General features: G+C 45.6%; 2 protein-coding genes across 8 annotated transcripts; both read right to left on the reverse strand.

Moving 5' to 3' along the window:
* Window positions 1–546: 546 nt before the first annotated feature.
* On the reverse strand, window positions 547–9,571 carry si:dkey-219e21.2 (E3 ubiquitin-protein ligase TRIM39). 6 transcript variants are annotated; one of them, XM_041238269.1, is made up of 11 exons: window positions 8,904–9,571; window positions 6,723–6,762; window positions 6,482–6,609; window positions 5,555–5,644; window positions 4,905–5,072; window positions 4,662–4,799; window positions 4,253–4,381; window positions 3,751–3,802; window positions 2,606–2,632; window positions 2,491–2,517; window positions 547–1,571 (listed from the first exon to the last, which is right to left on the reverse strand). In XM_041238269.1, the coding sequence occupies exons 2-11, from the start codon at window positions 6,733–6,735 to the stop codon at window positions 1,033–1,035; spliced, it is 1,311 nt and encodes a 436-aa protein (XP_041094203.1). In that variant the 5' UTR covers window positions 6,736–6,762; window positions 8,904–9,571; the 3' UTR covers window positions 547–1,032. The 6 variants fall into 6 exon arrangements, with proteins under 6 accessions (XP_041094203.1, XP_041094197.1, XP_041094199.1 ...); XM_041238263.1 differs by having other exon boundaries at window positions 8,908–9,570; XM_041238265.1 differs by lacking the exon at window positions 8,904–9,571 and adding an exon at window positions 8,821–8,894.
* A 534-nt stretch (window positions 9,572–10,105) lies between these two features.
* On the reverse strand, window positions 10,106–17,020 carry capgb (capping protein (actin filament), gelsolin-like b). 2 transcript variants are annotated; one of them, XM_041238255.1, is made up of 10 exons: window positions 16,766–17,020; window positions 16,405–16,499; window positions 13,604–13,794; window positions 13,292–13,446; window positions 12,743–12,904; window positions 12,333–12,482; window positions 12,155–12,241; window positions 11,087–11,222; window positions 10,562–10,650; window positions 10,106–10,304 (listed from the first exon to the last, which is right to left on the reverse strand). In XM_041238255.1, exons 3-10 carry the CDS (start codon window positions 13,791–13,793, stop codon window positions 10,239–10,241), a joined length of 1,035 nt encoding a protein of 344 aa, XP_041094189.1. In that variant the 5' UTR covers window position 13,794; window positions 16,405–16,499; window positions 16,766–17,020; the 3' UTR covers window positions 10,106–10,238. The 2 variants fall into 2 exon arrangements, with proteins under 2 accessions (XP_041094189.1, XP_041094190.1); XM_041238256.1 differs by lacking the exons at window positions 16,405–16,499; window positions 16,766–17,020 and adding an exon at window positions 14,909–15,001.
* Between the last annotated feature and the right edge of the window lie 3,409 nt (window positions 17,021–20,429).

The following is a 20,429-nucleotide window of genomic DNA, read 5'->3' on the forward strand; positions in this document are numbered from 1 at the left end:
CCTGGAATGGGGGGGAGGCTCCGAAAGCATTTGAAAGAGACGTGGTCGTGTGTGTGCAGCTGGACCACTGCGAGAGTGACCAGAGCGGGTCAGCCCTGAAAGGCAAGAGAACTCGATGCTTGTAAACTTATCAGTAATGAGAGCCGTGAATTTATATAGTTTAAAACAAAACAAAACAAAATTCTAACAATTTTTGCAGGGAATTACCATTTGAGGTTCACGATACACAGTTGTGATTTTCTGTTTTGACCTGACCTGTGAAGCGCATTGAGATACAGTGTTGTGAAAGGCGCTGTACAAATAAACACATTGAAACGAAGTCAGTGGAAATTGAGTTGCTGTGAGATGCAGCACGAGGGTGCTTCGTGTGCGCTGCTTGCTGACATCGATGATCATGTCATCACACAGGCGGCAGTGGTAGAGCCTGGACTCGAACCGGCGACCTCCAGGCTCTAGGGCGCCTCCTGCTCTCCATGCAGAGCGCTTTTACCAGATGCGCCACTCGGAAGCAAGAGATTTGGTGAGAGAGGGAGGGAATCCATGCAAGCAAAGGAACTGTAGGAAGGTAAATGTTAAACATCACATGATGCATATCAAATGATCATTTAATGACAGACTTGTGTATAAGAGACAAAAAAATCAAGAGAGATCATGTATTCACAGTAGCACAAAAACTACGACAGGATGTGCAATGAAGACAAAACAGTTGAGCAAAACCCGAAACGTTTCTTTAAAAAGTCATAAATCAAGACAGCTGAAGAAAACTGATCAGTTCAAAAACGTGTGCGTCTGGCGGTCGCGCCAGCATGGGCTGCTGGACCCGGGGGCGATGCCCACAAGCATTTTTAAAATGAGGAAAACTGCTTTATTACAGTTATTTTTCACTAGATTGCTTTGTACAAGAAAACTACTTTCCCCCTGTCTGGCAACACCTAATCTGCTGAATCTGAACAATTCTAGCTTGTGAGGCTGGATTAAAAAGGGCTGGCTAAGCATTGCATCACATGCGATACAGAAATGGGCATCACAGGGTTAATTGCGCCTAGTGCTCACTGGGGAGGGGGATGTTATCACAAGCGCCGTTTCTTCATCTTGGATAGCGAAAACTGGGTACAGCTTCTCAGTGAAGGTGTCGCTGAAGGTGTAGATGTGAGACCTCTTGTCCGCATTGTAGAAGGAGACCTTCCCTTCCTCGTAATCCACAAACACCCCTACCTTCCGGGGGTCCAGGCTCAAAGGAAGGCAGGTCTTGGGGTCAGTGCAGGCCCATAGGTGGCTCTGACTCCTCCAGATTGTCCAGTATCCCCCAGCGGGGTGCATGCTGAACCTTCCCTTCCTCTGGGCGGAAGCCGCAGTGACTCCCACTCTCCAGGCGCTGTTCTGCTCCACCTCCACCTCCCAGTAGTGTCTCCCAGAGGTGAACCCCTGCCAGCCCTGGACACAGCTCTTCCAGTCGAACCTCTGTTTTTTTTCTGGGAGATCCTGGCTCGTCTCTCCCCTTCTCACACTTTTCCCGTTCTTGGACAGGATAAGCCAGGGGTGTGCCGTGTCGGGGTCTAGAGTCACATCCGCTGCGGAGAAGTGAGGAGGCAATGAGAACGGGCATCAGAAGCCAGAGACTGTTAATGCTGATTGCATGTTGTCTTTAAGTGTCGCAAGCCCTGTCCTCATACCACAGTGCTTTTCATAAAGGCAAGTGCTGTTTTTAACAGAAGTTTATATTCCAACTTAAGCTCTCAATTAACATAAATCGATCTAATTATTTTTTCAGTTGGATATTTAAATATTTTTTTTCCAAGGTCTTCTTACAGTTGGTGACTTCAGATATGCGCTTGATTCAAGCTACACTGCCCAGGAAACATTTCGAGACCCGGAGAGAAGTATTAAACTTGTCCACCTGTGGTATATAGACTACACAAATGGAGATTAGATAAAGGGGCATTCAGAACAGAAAATAGGAGGCCCTTTTTTTACGCAGAGAATCGTGGGAGTCTGGAACCAACTCCCCAGTAATGTTGTTGAAGCCGACACCCTGGGATCCTTCAAGAAGCTGCTTGATGAGATTCTGGGATCAATAAGCTACTGACAACCAAACGAGCAAGATGGGCCGAATGGCCTCCTCTCGTTTGGAAGTGGAAGTGTCCCACGGTCCATTCTTAGGAATGCAAACCTGCAAGTGCGTCAGTGTGACAGGCAGAGGATTTACCGAAACAAAACCAGACGCTCGTCCCAGAGACGTCCAATCGGACCAAGATCAGGGAACTGAGCAAGCAATGGAAGATGACTGGAGTCTGTCTCAGACATCGCGAATCTCCCTTGTCAGTGTAGAAATCAGCATTGTGGGATGGCTTAGTCACGTGATCATAAAACAAGAGCGCCCCAGGGGAATCTGAGGACCCAGTCTCGTTTGAATAAGGTCAAGGGGGGGATAATGGCAAAGTAGCCAGTGTGTATACATTCAGAGAGTTCAGCAACTCATTAAAACCATACCTGCGGCGCTACAAATCCACTTCCAGACTAGAGGAAAGAAAGAGAGAAAATGTCTTTAGTTCCAGTGTGGAATTGCAAGAGTAATGCAAGCTTGTGTTTAACACATGAGACCTACCTGAATCCGGGATGTATCTGACAGCATCTGTGAGGGGAAGAAACACACACAGGGTAACTGCGCTGACATCTAATAATCAATTAATACAAGGCGAAGCTCGTTAGAACCGCAGGTCCGCGGGGGTCCTCCGATCCCCAGACCAATTGCCTCTGTACACCCAGGAGCTACTGGCCCCCTGGAGGACTAAACACTAAGGGTGACTAGGGAATCTCTTTTCATGTCTCTTATTACAAGTGTACCATGAAATGGTAATTAGGCATTCCTCTGCATCATCCATCTACAAGCGGCACATTTCGGATCATGACGTGTGTCGTGATGAATGTTGTATTTATGCTTAACCCTTTGCGGTCCACTGTCGGACCAGGTCCGACATTACAATTTTCCCTTTCCAGTCCGATGTCGGACCGATGTTGGTCGTGTTTTACTCTGGAAAAAGCCGAGGAAAAACTTTCAATGACCGAGTTAGACCGAGAGGAGCCGAGTGAAGCCAAAAAAAAGGGCTTATAGCAGAGACAACGCGGACACAAACAAAGGAGAGAGCTGCTTCTGCATCCAGCGTTCGAGGAACATCACAGACATCTGCAGTGCTTTCTGAGATGATACAGTAATAAAATAATGACTCAGATCGCATTATTGAGGAGTCTGGTGATAAAACGAGTGATCAGGAGAGGATTTATCAGTATGCACGTCTATATAGAGGTATGTGAAAAATACAGCGAACAAGGGGTGAGGGTGGAGATACAGTACTGAGTGTCCTTTTGCGAATCAATGCCTTTTAAACCTGTTTTACTCTGAAAAATATATATTTTAAAAACAGCGCGTGTGAAAATAAACTGGACCCGACAAGCGCTGAACAAATGGACCGCTAAGGATTAACCTTATGAAACACCTTGAGCATTGACTTTCAGCAGAACACAAAGGATACATTTCTCTTAACTAGTGGACTGACTTGCTTGTGTTAAGATGCTTTCTGCAGCACCCTTAATCTCAAGAAACACTTAAGGAGGAGTAAAGGGGAAAGTTAACTGGAGGGGTTTTATGCCAGTAGGGGCGCTGTAGCGCAGCGAGGAGAAGCAGTTCGTCACAATTTTGCATCCCGAACCCGGCTCCAGATCTAGAGTTCCCTGTGGAACGGTCACACTCACCAGCTCTCCGGGAATTCTGCTTTGTCGACAGCCACAGTTCCGGGACACCTCCCTAAAACAAGCAAAGCAAACAGAGACGGGAAAGAGGACCAAACAGAGCCTGTTTGTGTGTCAGTGACATTATAATCTGCCCTTACTTTGCAGTTTTGCCCCCCCCCCCCATTCTACACTGGTTTTTAAATAGACTTTACCAGACCTCTCTGTGCTTTACAATGCTTCCCTGTGCTTTACCAGACCTCTCTGTGCTTTACAATGCTTCCCTATGCTTTACCACACCTCTCTGTGCTTTACAATGCTTCCCTATGCTTTACCAGACCTCTCTGTGCTTTACAATGCTTCCCTATGCTTTACCAGACCTCTCTGTGCTTTACAATGCTTCCCTGTGCTTTACCAGACCTCTCTGTGCTTTACAATGCTTCCCTATGCTTCACCAGACCTCTCTGTGCTTCACAATGCGTTTGAATGCTTAGGCAGTGTCTCTGTGTTGGTGTGAACGCCTCACCTGTGTGTGCTCCTGCAGCAGAGACCAGGTGATGAATTCCAGCAGGGGCAGCACGGGACCCAGTCTCTTATTGTCCAATCCCAGCTCTGCGAGGGACTGAGCCACACCCTCTTCAGCCAATCCACAGCCCTGCAGACAGCAATGACAAGCCTCTCATTGGTGCCTGACATTTCGAAATCTAACACGAAATACTATTGTGCGGCTATTATGGCTTCCAGTATAGACTTTTTGCAATATCGTTTTGGAGTTTCTTTGGTTGCAGGATGTTAAATAAACAATCCAAGTTGTGTTCATGTAGTTTTTTTGTTTGGTTTTTTTTTTTAAATTATGTCTCAATCCTAAAATTGAAGGCGATGCAAAGCTTTTGGCCCGAGCTGTAGGTTTCCACAGTGTGTGGTCTCTCGTATACCTCGGACACAGTCTGCAGCTCCCTGGCCCAGTTCATGATGCGCTGAAATTTCTCCTCCTCCTCTCCCCCCTCCTCTTTTCTTTCTGATTCCTCCTGCTGCTGCTCCCCACGGCTCCCCTTCTTCACCGTCTTTCTGTGCTGTGAAGGAAAAGAAACTTCAAAACGACTTTCTTTTCAGGATCAGTGGGGCTTGTCAAGAGCTTGCAAAAACTTGGAAATACATGAACGGCTGAAGCCTGGTACCTCAGCCACCGTGTTGAGCTCCTTGGCCCAGCCCAGTATGCACCGTCGACACGCCTCCAAGCTGTTGTCATTGTCACCGGGAGTCTCCTTTGCTCCTCTGTCTCTCTCCTTCCCTTCTTCCTCCTCCTCCTCCTCTCCTCTCCCTCCGTCCTCCTTGTTTGGTTTGCGCTGCAGGGTTAGAATCTCTTATTACTGCCATCTGCTGGCTGTGACGTTAATAGCAGCTTTGTGTTCGATGTTCCAGAAAACCCTTTTTTTTTTTTTGCATTGGGAATAAAATCAGTTGCCGAGCAATGCCCTTCTCACCCCTCCCCTCTTCTCCGCATAGTATTCAAATTTCCCTCTGTCTTCATTCTCTCTTCCCATCTTCCTCCTCTCTCTCTTTCTCTTGTCCACTGTCCTTTTTCTGCCCCCTTGCCCCTTCCAACCTTCTCCCCTCCCCCTCCCCCCTTTCTTCTTTGCCTCCTTCTCTTGCCCTCTGTACCAACCTTTGCCCAACCTTTGCCCTGCTTTGCCCAGTGTGTGATGAATCTGTTTACTGCTCTCCCACTCCCTCATTAACTCTCTCCACCTCCTGGCTCTACTCTGGGATTAAGCTCACACACTGCTCACCCCTCTCCCCCTCTCCCCTCTCCCCTCTCCCCCTGTACCTTGCTCAGTCTCTCCACCTCTTTGCTCCACTGTGTAATGAAGCTCACACACTCCTCCAGGCTGTAGAAATCCTTCAGACCCCATCGAGTCTGGGAGACAAAAAAACACTGCAGTTTAAATTTTGCTGATCCACGCACCAGGCAGACAAACACCCTGCAACTATCCAGGAAGTTCCTGGGTAAATGACTTTGTTATGCTGTAAGGATGAGACCAGACCGCGTTTCAAACGTTGACCATCGATTAGCTCCAAATACGCAACATTATGTTCTATATTGAACCCTAGATACAATTGCTCTGTCTGTCGCCTCCAGGCCTGGCATTTATAGGCTTAGGACGAACCTGACTTGAGCCTGTTTGCGTTACTAATTATCTATAGGAAAGAGTTACTCAGCTGTTACTCCAGCAACCAACCACTAACTACTCTCTTTTACAAGGTCACCGCGGTTCACCGTTTGCCATATTTCGTGCTTCTGATTTTCCGTGCTTCACCCTGACTTTTCCACTCTTCTTTTGAGAGTTTGATTGATCCCCCGTTCCTGCATGTCAATCACTCACTGAGAAACACCGTTTCCAAGCAGAAGCGACTCCTCTTTGTTGGCGTAAATCGCGTCTGCACGCTGCAGAACGACTATGAGGAAGCGTGCCCCGCGTCACACTTATTTTTTATTCTAGGTCCAATAAAGATGAGTCGCTCTCTCATCAACGTGTCTTGATCTCGTTGGCAAGCTTAAAAGCCCATTTTAGTCAATTCGCAGAAGTAAACGCGATCAACGTTGCGACCCCCGCGTTTCTCGATGTGCGACTGAGATGCACAAAAGGCTAAACGGGGATCAGTTGAATTGTTAAAGGAGCGTCAAACAGTCGGGGTGAGGCACCGGAGGCTTGATCTCTCCCATGACTGTCAGCAGTGCGTTTCTGTCTCATACCTGCTGAGGACAGGTGGACAGGTTGGGCTTGTTGAATGGCACGGAGCTGGTTAGCTGCAGTTTCTCCTCACACACCTTCCAGCGAATCACATCCACTGTGTGATTGTCAGAGAGGAGATCGGGGGCTTCTGCAAACACACAGCGCATATTATTATTATTAAAAAAATATCCTTAAGGGTATAGTGCATACAGGAATGAATATGCTGAGAAAGAGGAAGAGATAGAGAGAGAGATTTCTTACTTTTCTTTGCCATTTCTCAAGTCTGTTCCCAGAACAGGATCTGCCCAAAACACAAGAGAATATTTTAACATTTCACTCAGTTTTTCCATTCTTTCTAAACTCTCGTTCCATGCTTTTCCCTGTGGTTATACTATACAATTACCAGTTTATCATGTTTAATATGCTTCACCAGACCTCTCTGTGCTTTACAATGCTTTACCAGACCTCTCTGTGCTTTACAATGCTTCCCTATGCTTTACCAGACCTCTCTGTGCTTTACAATGCTTCCCTATGCTTTACCAGACCTCTCTGTGCTTTACAATGCTTCCCTATGCTTTACCTGACCTCTCTGTGCTTTACAATGCTTCACTATGCTTTACCAGACCTCTCTGTGCTTTACAATGCGTCCCTATGCTTTATTACGCTTTGCTGTGCATTTATAACACGAACTTTGATACAGACAACAACACAAGGTCATCAAAATCTCTCTGAGAAGCAAACAGCCAAGTGTGTGTGTGTGTTTCTAATGATTACAGCAACGAGGGTCACAGGTTGTCACCAGGCTAGCGAAAACAACTTGATCGACTGTCTGTCACTGTCTCTCAAAATGAAATCTCTGATAAGGCAGCGCGTTCTTTTATGGCTTGATTGAATTCCGCAAGCTTTAGTGGAACATAAATGCACGCAGAAGTCGCTGTTTTTGTTGGTCAATTAAAATGAAAGCAGCTAACAGTTATTATTCCTTCTCTGAAGTATCAATTGCAATTCCTTTAAAAAAAATAAAATAAATAAATTCCCAATTCTAATTTCAAAAGGAAGGAACTGGAATTGATATTTTAAGAGATATTTCATCGCGATTGTTCAGCTGTTTTCGTTTGAAGTCAGTTTAATTGACGAACAAAAAAAAACAGCGATTGTAAGTTAGCTCCTTGTTAAAGAACTCGTATAAATAAAAACTATCCTCTTTTAAAACCCCACCTGCAATTCTGGTAATTATCCGCTTATTTCCTTCATAAAAGACGACCTTTAGACTTGGCAGTTATACACGCAACACAGATTTGTATACAAAACTTTTTCGTCACCCGATTGAGCAATTGGCTGGCAGTGGGTTTGTTTTTAATGCGGTCAGTTCCTTGTTTTTTTATGACTGTTTATGATTTTATTGCTCAAATTTAATAAGACCCGCCTAGCTCCCGTTCCGACCCGGGGCCATCTGTCCAAAAACCGCAACAAACGAGACACGACAGAAAAAATTAAAGCAAACCCTTTAACTGACCCAGGCAAGCAGACAAGAATTTGGGATAAAACTTGACTTGTACATTTCTTACTGACACCGTTTTAGTTTTACTTCAACAAACACTTGCAGTTACCAGAAACAGTTATCAACTCGAAGTTGCAATATTTGTGACATTAATGAAGGCACTTGAGCCCAAACGCTGCTCTGCTTGACTCAGTTTAGTTTCAATAACACTGATGAAGGCACTAGAGCCCAAACGCTGCTCTGCTTGACTCAGTTTAGTTTCAGTAACACTGATGAAGGCACTAGAGCCCAAACGCTGCTCTGCTTGACTCAGTTTAGTTTCAGTAACGCTGATGAAGGCACTAGAGCCCAAACGCTGCTCTGCTTGACTCAGTTTAGTTTCAGTAACACTGATGAAGGCACTAGAGCCCAAACGCTGCTCTGCTTGACTCAGTTTAGTTTGACGCTGATGAAGGCACTAGAGGCCCAAAATTTAAAAAAAAAAAAAAAACATTTAAAAAAGCCCAAATCTGCTGGATAGGAATGTCTGCTGGACTCGTTCTATGGAAATGCCTTTATCAGTTGACAAAAAAAAAAAAAAAACATTTAACATTAAACTACAGACCCATTGATGTGATCAAAAGCAGTTTCACTTCGTTCTATTCCATGACACACCAGCGTCCAGCCAAGCACAGCAACAACTATAATGATTCTTTACCCAGACTGTAAATGAAGTTAGTCCACTGTGCTATTGTAAAACACTGCTGTAATACATCGCTACGCTTTGTAATGCAACTGTCTTCCTGCAGTAAAAATAACTCGCTGGAATGAATCAAATCCACTGCAATGCAGAACGCTCGAATCATCTGATCATCTCACCCTCCAGGAGCCAAGTCTGACGCCCCTGGCTCAGCGGTAGATGGAGAACACAAAACAAGTATTGAAAGATTTGGAATGCAGACCTACCAGCCTGGCAGCGTCTCTCCAGCTCAGTCACGGGCACGCACTTTGTCCCCTGCGCTTTGCCACCATCGCAGCTGCTAAAACATGAACCTTTGCACTGCTTCACAACCCGGTTATAACAACCAGCCTCTGGGGAATTCAAGCAGGAAGTGGGCTTGGCTTGATCAAGCACAACCCAGGGAGGGGGATAAGACTCCCGTTGCACAGCAGTGCGATCCTGGTTTCGCTAGGAGCTTGATAACACATCTGAGTTTGCTGCCTATGCAGGTGGTAAAACCTGGAATGGGCGAACCCGCTGTGCAACGGGAGTCTTATCCCCGTCCTCGGGTTGGCAGTCAGCTTTTAAAACACGCTGTGGAGGAAGTGCATTGGAACAGTAAAGGCGAGGGAAGCTGTTCCTGTTTTGAAAAATCAACACCTTAATAAATGTCAAGCACTTCTAAAAGCAATTTAAAGGTACGGGCGACAGCGGAGTATAGCACCAGATTTAAAATGGAACTGCATGTTTGCCAAGGCACGTGTGTCTTTCGAAACTGCACATTTGAGACCTGTGTAGCCAATAGAAGTATAGAACAGAGAAGATTAAGGGAGGTATTTAAAAAGGTCCAAAGCTTTGACCAAATGTTTTGCACCCCCTCTATATAGAATGAACTCCCTCAGCTTCATAGAGTCCAGTGAAAGCTGCTGAATAATGTTCCCTTGATAACATATTGAATTGCACCCCCTCTATATAGAATGAACTCCCTCAGCTTCATAGAGTCCAGTGAAAGCTGCTGAATAATGTTCCCTTGTTAACATATTGAATTGCACCCCCTCTATATAGAATGAACTCCCTCAGCTTCATAGAGTCCAGTGAAAGCTGCTGAATAATGTTCCCTTGATAACATATTGAATTCCACACCACTTTGTAGTTTTCCACGTAAATCATGAATGTGACATTTCAAAATCTAACACGAAACACTACTGTACTGCTATTATAGTCGACTTGAGAGACCATTTTGTAGTTTCTTTGCTTACATGATGCTACATAAAATATCTAAAATTATGTTCATATAGTTTGTTTTTTATTTCAATCCTAAAATTCTAGGGGATGCAAAACTGGACACTGCACTGTCCCCAGTTCAAATCTTTAAATGTTACAATCAACTAAAAGGAATGGCACAAACAAAACAAAAAAAAAAAAAAACACAAAACAAGATTCTCAAAGAGCTGCAATGAGTTTAATGCACCTGCAGGCTCACAGCGGGTTTGAAGCGCTGCCTGGTTCAGTAACCATGACGTCCAGACAGCTAGGATATCTAATACAAATACAAAGCAGTGTCCAGGCAGAACTCCTAGTTCCAGGATTTGAAGAACTGTTTGAACAGGATGCCCTCCCTGCCCTGAGGGATGATCTCAACCTGGAGAGGACAGCAACAGAGAGAGGGGGAGAGAGCGAGAGATGAGTAAGAGAGAGGGAGAAGGAAGAGAGATGAGGAAGATAGAGCGAGAGAGATGAGTAAGAGAGCGAGAAGGAAGAGAGAGAGAAAGAGAAAGAGGAGAGATTAAAATAGGTTTTATATTTTTAAATTTAAAACACTTCTGATAAAAAGAAAAGATGTTAATGATGTGTTTAATACTACAGTTCAATAAAAGGAAATGAAGAAACTCTCTGTACCTGAGTCTTGAGTTTCGAGTAGTTCATCTTCTGGATGAAGCCATCAGCCACTTTCAGAGCAGCCAGCTTCTCCTCTGTGTTCGCCCCGCACGGACGGACATCTTTGTGTCTGCACTCCCACCCAGACCCCCCCCTGCTGTGTGACTACTGTGATTTTAATGTGTACTTACTACGCACCACTGAGGGGGGGGTGTGGTCATCACGGATTATTTTTTGTAAGGAAACATCTGTTAAAATGCAAGGCTATAGTTAACGCCTGCCCCATTCATCTAGCATGAAGGTGTGTACTGCATTTATCGAAAATATTCTTAAATCAGTCATTTAGCAGATGCTTTTATCCAAAGCGACTTCCAGAGACTAGGGGGGGTGAACTCTGCATCAGTCAACTGCTGCTGCTGCAGAGTCTCTTCCAATAGGACCTCGCTTGTTTTGCGTCTCGTCCGAAGGACGGAGCACAAGGAGGTAAAGCGACTTGCTCGGGGTCTGCTTTTCATTAAGCCCCAGCCTCGTTTGGAGCGCTGGGATTACCTTTCCACACGTAGATCTTGCCATTGGCTCCGTTATCCAGAATGAAGCAGTCGTCTCGACTCAGCAGCTCCCGGCCGAAGGGGCTCTTGTCCGACACCTTGCTCAGCTTCATGGCCCCCGTAGCGTCCGACACCTGCCGGGAGACACGGAGATACTCAGGAATCGGTCATAGCCATGGGGAAAAAAAGTCAAGCAGGAACTAAGCGGACATCCTGCGCTTGTAGCTCTCTGGATCCGCCCCTCCTGCTCTGGACTCGCCTGACCTCAGCACCACGCTACTGGATCCTCAGCTGATGCGCTACCCTTGTACTGCTAATGTCACTGTAGATGCAACTCGCTGTGATCCTAGCTTGCTGCATCCTAGTTCATATTCTAGCAGTGTTATTATTTGCACTGACTGTAAACTACACTGTTTCAATATGAAGCTTGCACTGTAACTCTGTGCTGCCCTGTATTAATAATAGATATACTGCACATACTTGAATTTCTTGAAGACTTTGAGAAAGACTGACTAGTGGAAACACACTGACCGATCAATACCTTAGTTACGATGAAGCATTTTTGTAATGAGGAAAGAGACTTTGTCACTAGATTGCGTTTTTTTTTTTAATTTTTCACTCTCCAATGCGACCAGGGAAGTGCAACGCTAACCGAGGGCAGGGCTTACAAACAAGGTTTGTTGGAACTTCGTGCAGAACCAGACAGCAGGGTTTCAAAACGAAAACACACGTTGAAAAACATTTCAGAACTGCACGTTTGAGACCTACGCAGCGAATGGATGTGAAAAACTGGTACGATTTGTAGAATTATAGTTGCAGCCCAAACGCAAGGTCTTATAAATAGAAATACAGCAGAAAAAATATTTAAAGCAGAAGTTTCGACAAGAGTCTTCAATGGAAAATAAACAGAAGACAGTGAGAAAGCCTGAATCTAGCGGAAACGTTCGTCATTTAAAATTATGGGAAGCTATAATTATGTATAGGAAGCTTATGCACAGAATGTTAGATTTTTTTATTATTTGTAGTGCAGTGCTCTTCCTGCCCTGCGGGGGGAGCAGTCGCTCACCTTGTACAGGGAGGCGGAGTTAGAGGTGTCGGCCTGGAGATCCTCTTCTGGAGAGCCCTCCTTCAGCGCCGGCTTTGGTCCCAGAACCTGTCAAACAAGGGGGGGGGAGGGGCGGGGCTTTACACTCAAAGCAATGAAAACACGCTTCTTTGCAGGCTTGTGGACGGTCGCGTGGTACCTGTAGCATCTCCGGTGGCTCCTCCCCCTCACACACCGCCTGCACCGTTGCTTTGCCCAGTCTCTCCGTGTCTCGGATCAGGCCTACGATCTCGTTCATCTTCTGCTTCTCAAACACGTTGGCCCGAGAGCCGGTCCAAGAGATCAGCACCTTCCAGCGGAACAGAGAGAGAAAGTGAACACAGGGACACAGAGACAGGAACACAGGCATAGAGCAGCAACCGTTACCAACGAGAGGGGCCACTGTGAGCATCTGTTCAGCCAGTTCTCAAAACTGTCTAGTCAAAGAATCCCTGCACTAACAATACAACACAACCCATTCCACCCCCCCACCCCCCCACCCCCACCAAGAAGCAGTCTCCTGTGCCGAACCTGCCTCGGCTCACCTCCTCTCCCCCTCTCTCCGCTCACCTGGTTCAGGTCCAGTATGAAGCAGTCTCCCTTGTTGAAGCTGTCCCAGCTCAGCTCCACCTCTCTCGCTCGGATGTTGTTCTTCCCTTTGATTTGGTACAGTCGGTTCGGAGGGGCAGAGCCAGGCTGGTTCTTCCTGAACCCTGACTCCACTCCCCCTTCCTGCCAGGAAAAAACGTCGGGCATGAGTCCAGCAGGCTGATTCACCGTTCAGGAGTGAAGCGAGCGAGCGAACAGCTGCTTGGGTCTGCGTGGATCGCTCTTCTAAGTAAAGCAGCGATCGTCGCAAACCCAAAGCACCTGGTTCTTCACTCCTTTCACCAGGAAGGGTTAAACCAGCACCTGATTTCTGTTGAGCTCAATGTGAATAAATCACTTTGTGTAGCACTGTGGGAAACTCATAGAAGAGTTAGTTTACCCTATTTTATTATGGGCTTTACCAGACCTCTCTGTTTACAATGCTTCCCTATGCTTCCCCATGCTGTCATGGTGCTGTATTACACATTGCTGTGCTTTGCCATGGAAGCTGTTCTGAGGCTCCAGCCCCACCTTGTAGGTGACTCCTCTGGGGAAGAGCTTCATGAATTCGGGGGACTCGAACCCCTGCACCTCCCGGTGCTGCACCGGGTACCCGCCCAGGAAATCATCCAGCTGAGTGGCCAGCATGGCACAGGCTACCTGCTCGTCCCGGGACGACTTCTCACCTGCAGGACACGCCCAGAGACAGTGTTACTGTACCACACAGTGTTATTGTACCACACACACACAAACAGAGTTCCTGTACCCCCCCCCCCACACACACACTCAGGGAGGAGTACACAGGGGCAGCAGGGCGTTTCCGCGCACGTCTCAGCGTCTCACCGATCCACATGTGCAGGCTGCTCTCCTCGCCCTGGTTGCTCAGCACCAGGTAGGCGTCTCCAGTGAAGAAGGAGCCGAGCTGCTCCGCAGGCAGAGGCACGGGCTGAAGCTTCTCGATGCGCCAGCCGTGCAGCCCAGCCTCCCGCACGCTAACAGAGAACTGAGCCGGAGCGGAGCGGAACATGAGCATCCTGAGAGAAGAGGGAGAGAGAGGAAGAGGAGGGGAGGAGGGAGAGCGAGAGAGAGAGAGAGAGAGAGAGGGGAGGAGGGGAGGAGGGGAAGAGGGAGAGCGAGAGAGAGAGAGAGCGAGAGAGACATTATCACCAGCAAGTCAAACCAGCTTTTTTCAGGTTTACTGTGTTTTATTAAGTATCGCCACTACATCAGTATAACTCTGAATGGAGGAACACGCACAGAATTGTCAACTTAGACAAGAAGTCTTTCTCAGTCTCTTCAGTAAAGTTTAAAGACCCAATGTCTCATTGACTTGAAAGACTGACAAAATATGGGAATGAATTTTTTTTTTTTTTTTTTATAAAAGATAACTTACATATGTTTGAGGCAAACTAAATGGAAGATGTTTAGCAGTCATTTTTACACACACTGCTGTGCAGATGTCGTTGTCCATCTATCAACAGTACGAAGGTCGCTCTTGAAATCAGGACTTTAAGAGGTATTCTTACTGCAAGACATCCTTTAAGGGGGGCAAGACTAAAAGGCTACAATATGCACAAGAACCCAGAAACTGGACTCTGGAACGACGGTCGAAAGGTGCTTTGGACTGTTGATGGATGGACAACGACTCCTGTGCCTTCTGCCAGCTCTGTTGTCAGTTCAACGCTTGTCTTCTTTCTATCCCTGAAGGATATTATCTTCAGGTCTCTCCTCCTTGTTAGACAGTGTTTTGGCTCTTCCAGTCCTGGGTTTGCCAGTTACAGGTTTCTCTGTACTTGGTGATTATGCTTCGGATGCCACACCTTGAAAACCGAGCGATGCGAGCGATTTCACGCAGCGTGTTTCCTTCCTTATGCGAGTCAAGGCTGTTATAATAGTAGAAAACACTAGTGGAGGCTTTGAGGAAATTACTGATGCTAATAATGCAGTATAGTAGAAAAACACAACGTCAGACTTTTGCACAGCGGTGTCTATATTGCCCGTTTCTCAAACGTGTCTAGAAAGCAGAAATTTAGCAAAATGCACATAACCTTGCTTTGGCAAAACAGGCAAATGTACAATCCGTTTATCAAACCAGAACAAAAATAAAATTTGCATCTGCACTGGTATCATATAAAGTAACCCTCTTACCATATGCTTCTCTCGGTTTTGGAGAAAGAACATCTTATCTCGACTGGTGCTAAACAGAGATTGATACAGCGAGCTATTTATGTCTCTGTACTAACCAGATGACGGGTCTTTTAGGCGCTAATGACCACACCCTCAAAACTACCAGCACGATGAAGTTGTGAAACTTTTTGTATATCAGCACATAGAATACGAAACAGCGTTTTTAGAAGCGGTTTAGTTTCAACATTTCTCTCAACGCTCTGGGGGGAGCTAACCCACAGCCACATCCTTGAGAGGCCAGTCACCACAGTATAATTATCAGAAACAAAGTTAGTGGTTTTTTTTTTAATTGCAAACCCTGACGCTATGCTTCACTTACATACTAGCACAGCTAATTACTGCATTTCATATCCTCTGCTTTTTTCAATGCTTGAAACAGAACAAGCCTGGCTGCTAATACCGAGTGGGGTGGGGAAGCCTGTTAGCGTTGCACAGCAGGTGTCTACTGAAGCGAGTGTCACACCAATATGCTTCCCCATATATATATTTTAATTTATTTATTTTCCTGCGCCAGAATTCAAAGTTTGGCCTGGGATTCTCGATTTCGGATGCAAATATCTTTTTTGTTAAAACATGGAAATGAAACCAGACACACTTTCTCATTTCTGCTTTCTCTTTTAATGGAAAGTGTCCCCCCCCCCCTCTCAAACGGGTTGCCAGGAATAACTCGATATTTTCCAGTCCAGTCATAAGTTTGAGACAAACAAACTCTAACCCTCCTGCTGCACACAACGGCAAACAAACTGCAGTTCGGATCAGGTTTCCTTGCAAAATTCCTACAGAACTTGTCCAACCTAGCTTTGCTGACCCCTCCCTTGTTAGGCAGTTGGGTTTCCCTGTGCTGGGCATTGGGGTGTGTTCCATTAGTTCAATACAGAGAAGTGACATGCATCCACCCACAAAAACTGCAAGACAAACTATGTATGAAAGAGACTCACCCACACCCTGAATATGGTAGGAAGGTCCAAAACAGGGCTTAGAAACTCACACTAGCCCTGCTGCACCCAGCCCAGGGCTTCAGAACTTCCCTCAGTGAAGTCTGTTTCTCCCAGTAAAAGCACAGCAAAGTGTAATTAAGCAGAGCGGTCTGGTAAAGCACAGGGAAGCATTGTAAAGCACAGAGGGGTCTGGTAAAGCACAGAGAGGCATGGTAAAGCACAGAGAGGCATGGTAAAGCATAGGGAAGCATTGTAAAGCACAGAGAGGTCTGGTAAAGCATAGGGAAGCATTGTAAAGCACAGAGAGGCATGGTAAAGCACAGAGAGGCATGGTAAAGCATAGCAAAGAATTGTAAAAATCACAGAGAGGTCTGGCAAAACAAAAAAAAAAAAAAAAAAAAAAGGATACACAGTGAAATGCAGAGTATAACCACAAGGAAAGCTACAAAATTACTGTGCAAAAGAACTTATTCAGAAAAACGCTAAAACTAAAAAGACGACGAAACATTCTGGACTTACTTGTGTGTTTGAGTCTGCTGTGGTTGTGTTGCGACAGCAAGGCAGGGAGACTGAGTCAGATTTCCTGTAGATTCACGTCTAGCCCTACCCTGAAACTAAAACACAAAACACAGAAAGGGGGAGGGGGAGAGAGAGGGGTAGATTGGGGAGAGAGAAAGAGGGAAGGGAGGGGGGAGAGAGATGAGGGGGGAGAAAGGAGATGAGAGGAAAGAGAAGGGGGAGAGGAAGGGAGAGAGCAACAGAGAGAGAGATGAGGGGGGGAGATAGGAGGGGAGAGGAAAGAGAAGGGGGAGAGGGGAAGGGAGGGGAGAGAGTGAAGGGTTAGACAGGGCAAGGGAGGAGAGAGAAAAAGGCCTTTTACCTCCTGCTCAGTCCTGTGTCTGTAAAGCTGCAGTTCCCCACCGCACTGTGCTCAGTTTGACCCGACAGCAACGTTTCAAAACGTGGGGTCGAGAAGGATCAGAACCCCTGGAGACTGGGATACTGAAACCCAGCCAGGGAGTGCCGGGCAAAGTGAACTAAGGCAGCCGCTGAAATACTGATGCTACCATGCACTTTTATTCCACATAAAAAACAAATGATTTAAAGAAATAATTCCAACACAGAGCTACACTTTCAAATGCTTCTGGCAGAAACCTCCCACAGCCTCTGCAGGATTGAAGAGACAAGCCAAGAGCAGCCTGTTTACACACACCTGCCTCACTTCAACTGCATTGAATAATTGACCTCCAATCAGAACCCACAGATCACTTCATTCTGTCCACATTGGCACATGGAAATACACTGTAAACACGGCTCAAACACAGCCCTTTGCCAGGTCCAGTTTATATGCACTTTGAACTGAAATACTGTTCAACATTCACACCAGGGCTGAGCAAAGCTGACCCTTCCATGCCTGGTCTGTTTAAATCGTTTAATTGAACTAATTAAAGATGAATCAAGTTCATTAACTCATTAAACCTGAAGAGGAAAGAGAGAGAGAGAGGAGATGGGACAAGGTGAGGGGAGAGAGAGAGAAGGGAGGGGGAAGAGGGAGAGGGAGAAGGGGAAGGGACAGGGAGGATGGTGAGGAGAGGGAAGGGAGTGCGCATTTATACTGTGGAATATGGAAGTGAAAAAAATCACTGGTTTTATTTACATGTCAGGGGTTTGTCCACGTCAGGAGGCACAAGGGTCAAGGAGAGAGGAATTGAAAGAACTTGCCCAGTGCCACATTCACTGGTCTGGCACGCCAACTTCAAAATGATTTCACATCCTTTCCATTCACTTGCGTGGCCAGGTCACATGACCTACGTCCCCACTGTTAGACTTGCCAGATCGTCATTTTATTGAGTAACATTTGCAGGAAAGCAGGTGACTGCAGAAGCACATGATAAAGAAGAGAGAAAGAAAGGTTCTTACATGGAAAGAGCAGTGTTGTCACGTGTAATTTTATACACGCACCAGGGCGTGTGATCACACAAAACAGACAAACTCTCCACAGCAGAGTGAGAGCGCCTGTGGTCTCATTTCCTTTATAGAAAGCAGCCAGGTATCGCTGCCACGTGTGTTCTTTAAAGAAACTGAAAACCACAGAACTGCCAAAAGCTATCTGAAAATGAGTCAAGACTGCAGAGATCCAGCTCATAACAGTATTCAATCCAGGGTTACAAACTCATACCAGCCCTGCTGCTGCTGCTGCTGCTACACCCAGTCCTGGGGCTCAGAACTCCCCTCAGTGAAGTCTGTTATTATTATTAATATTGAAATGATCAGGAGCCAGGAGTGTGATGCTAGATACTCCCTTCCTTTCTTAAACTCTCAATTCAGACTTTCTTTCTATTATCACAAATATCTGGGGAAAAAAGAAAGACACAGGAGTCACATTTCCACAAAAGAATTTAAAATGCTTTAATTTTTTTTTTTCAATTCCAATAACAAAACACAACAGAAATAAATGGTACAAATTTATATACAGCGGCGATTATTATTTTTTTGAAAAACAGACCCTGTCCCAAGGTAGACACACACACTCTCTGAAAGCAGAGGGTACATTCCCAACTTCACCCACCTTAGTGCAGCCAAAAAGGCTTAAATCAATCCTAACCCCATGCAAATGCACCAAGAACACAGCTGCACAGGGACTCAATAGAAAACACTGACTGACGATTTATTTCATCATTCATTTAAAAAAACAAAACAAAACAAAACAAAAAAAAAACCCACAAAGGCACTGAAGCAGAGAAGCCTTCGCAAAGTAAAAGGAAGAACCCTGTCGGGGGGGGGGGGGGGGGCTAGGATTCAGACTCCTATTGCATAGCAGTGTTACCCAGTCCAGGTTTTACTACCAGCTTGATCAGCCCCCTCTAGCTAACAAGCTCAGGCGAGTGTTATTAGACTGTAAAGGGCAAGTGGGGAGGTTGGTCACATACAAAGCCCATTACTTTGCAGTTTAATATCAGGGAACCAAGTCACACTGTGATTGGGGGTGGGGAAATGCTCAACCAGGCTTACTGGTTGACAAATCCAGCCGCCGCCACCCCCCCTGTTAAAGATGTTGACAGCTTTAAAACAGACTCCCATTGCATAGCGGTTTGATCCATTCCAGGTTTTATAGAGTGCACCAGGTACGTGCTGTCGATAACCCAGCAAAACCTGGAACCCTTTCACAGCTAGTCAGAGCGTTGCTTCCGTTCCCTGTAAATTGTTAATGGGAGTCTGCTGGTTTAAACTGCGGGCAAAGCTCGGAACCAACACAGCGAGGATGCGAATCAGCAGCCCACCCATGTGATCGAGATCGGGGGTCCTGGAAGCTGCATCCGTGGGCAAACTGGTGCTCTCTGATACTTAATACTGATGTAGAAGTCATGGAAGTTAATTCTACTACCTCTGATATCAAGTTTTGGAATAAAGCATTGCATTTTAAAAGCAATCATCATCTTAAAAACAGAAATACAGGCATCTGTCTGGAGAAACCAGAGCCAACGATCTTGATCACGCCTGCATTTTGTTCAAAGCCAACGTCGAACTGCATCGCTCCAATTCAGCACAGCCAACTCCAACACTGTGTTCGTTTGTGGTTGCTTGTGCTACCGTAGCTCGAGGTCTGCCCGTCGCAGAACAGACCACGCGCTTTCTGAATCGAACCTGGACGCAGAGGCTACCCCCAGTGTAGAGAGGCTGAAGGTACTGGGCATATATGGGACATTGAAATAAAAAAGCACGCACTGCAGACACTGCTTTTCCAAGCTTTAGGACAAAATATTCAAAGCATTTATTATTAAATAACTTGCACAGTGACAAAAATACACTTCTATACATATTTGTAATGTTAGCGACTTGCCGCTGGTACTTATTAAAATTATTCCGAATGCCAGACTTATTATAACAGCAACCTCTCCCCCCCCCCCCCCCCCCCTCCTCCTCCTCATTACAATGATTACTAATAATTTTGGGTAATATACTAAGTCAAACAACAGGGGGGGGGGGGGTCTAAACAGTGTCCACACACACCCCCTACAGACCACAGGACAAAGTGTCAATGTTACAATCTGCCCTCAGCTAACATCTGCTGTATATTAACCCATTAATTAAAAAAACGTCTTTTTATATAAGTGAACCCTCAGTTATGTACCGAAGGCTTCTTGATAAAGGGAAGACCGTCAGAACTTTTACTATAGTTTAGCATGTCAAAGTACTGTATTTTTTTTATTTTTTAAAAAGGGATAATTTGACCCCACAACAGCCTTAACACAAGATTGGTAATGTGTACATATAGACCAAAACTAAAAGTTTTATTTCGTTATTTAAATTGACTCACAAAAATAAAAAATAAAAAAAATCGCACACACAAAACACAACTAGATTTAATTCTTTATTTGCACCTTACAAAAACTATACAACAAATATCCTTGCAAAACCAAACGAGCCCAGGAATTGTAAAAAATAAAACCTATTCACAACTGTACAGAGAGGGGGTGTCGCACATTGAGAGTAGAAAGCCAATTAACTAGACAGTTCTAAAATTGGTTTTGTAGTCTTGTGCG

The sequence above is a fragment of the Polyodon spathula genome, chromosome 48 (assembly GCF_017654505.1).
Source record: "Polyodon spathula isolate WHYD16114869_AA chromosome 48, ASM1765450v1, whole genome shotgun sequence".
NCBI classification, from domain to species: Eukaryota; Metazoa; Chordata; class Actinopteri; order Acipenseriformes; family Polyodontidae; genus Polyodon; species Polyodon spathula.

Excerpts from the sequence above, each read along its gene's own strand:
- si:dkey-219e21.2 (XM_041238269.1), bottom strand. Across the intron at positions 4,800-4,904 it reads AGCTCAACACGGTGGCTGAG|CACAGAAAGACGGTGAAGAA; the intron begins GTACCAGGCTTC and ends TTTCCTTCACAG. Across the intron at positions 2,518-2,605 it reads CAGATACATCCCGGATTCAG|TCTGGAAGTGGATTTGTAGC; the intron begins GTAGGTCTCATG and ends TCTTTCCTCTAG.
- capgb (XM_041238255.1), bottom strand. The coding sequence starts at position 13,793 with ATGCTCATGTTCCGCTCCGCTCCGGCTCAGTTCTCTGTTAGCGTGCGG. Across the intron at positions 12,483-12,742 it reads TCATACTGGACCTGAACCAG|GTGCTGATCTCTTGGACCGG; the intron begins GTGAGCGGAGAG and ends TTCCGCTGGAAG. Across the intron at positions 10,305-10,561 it reads ACTCGAAACTCAAGACTCAG|GTTGAGATCATCCCTCAGGG; the intron begins GTACAGAGAGTT and ends TGTCCTCTCCAG.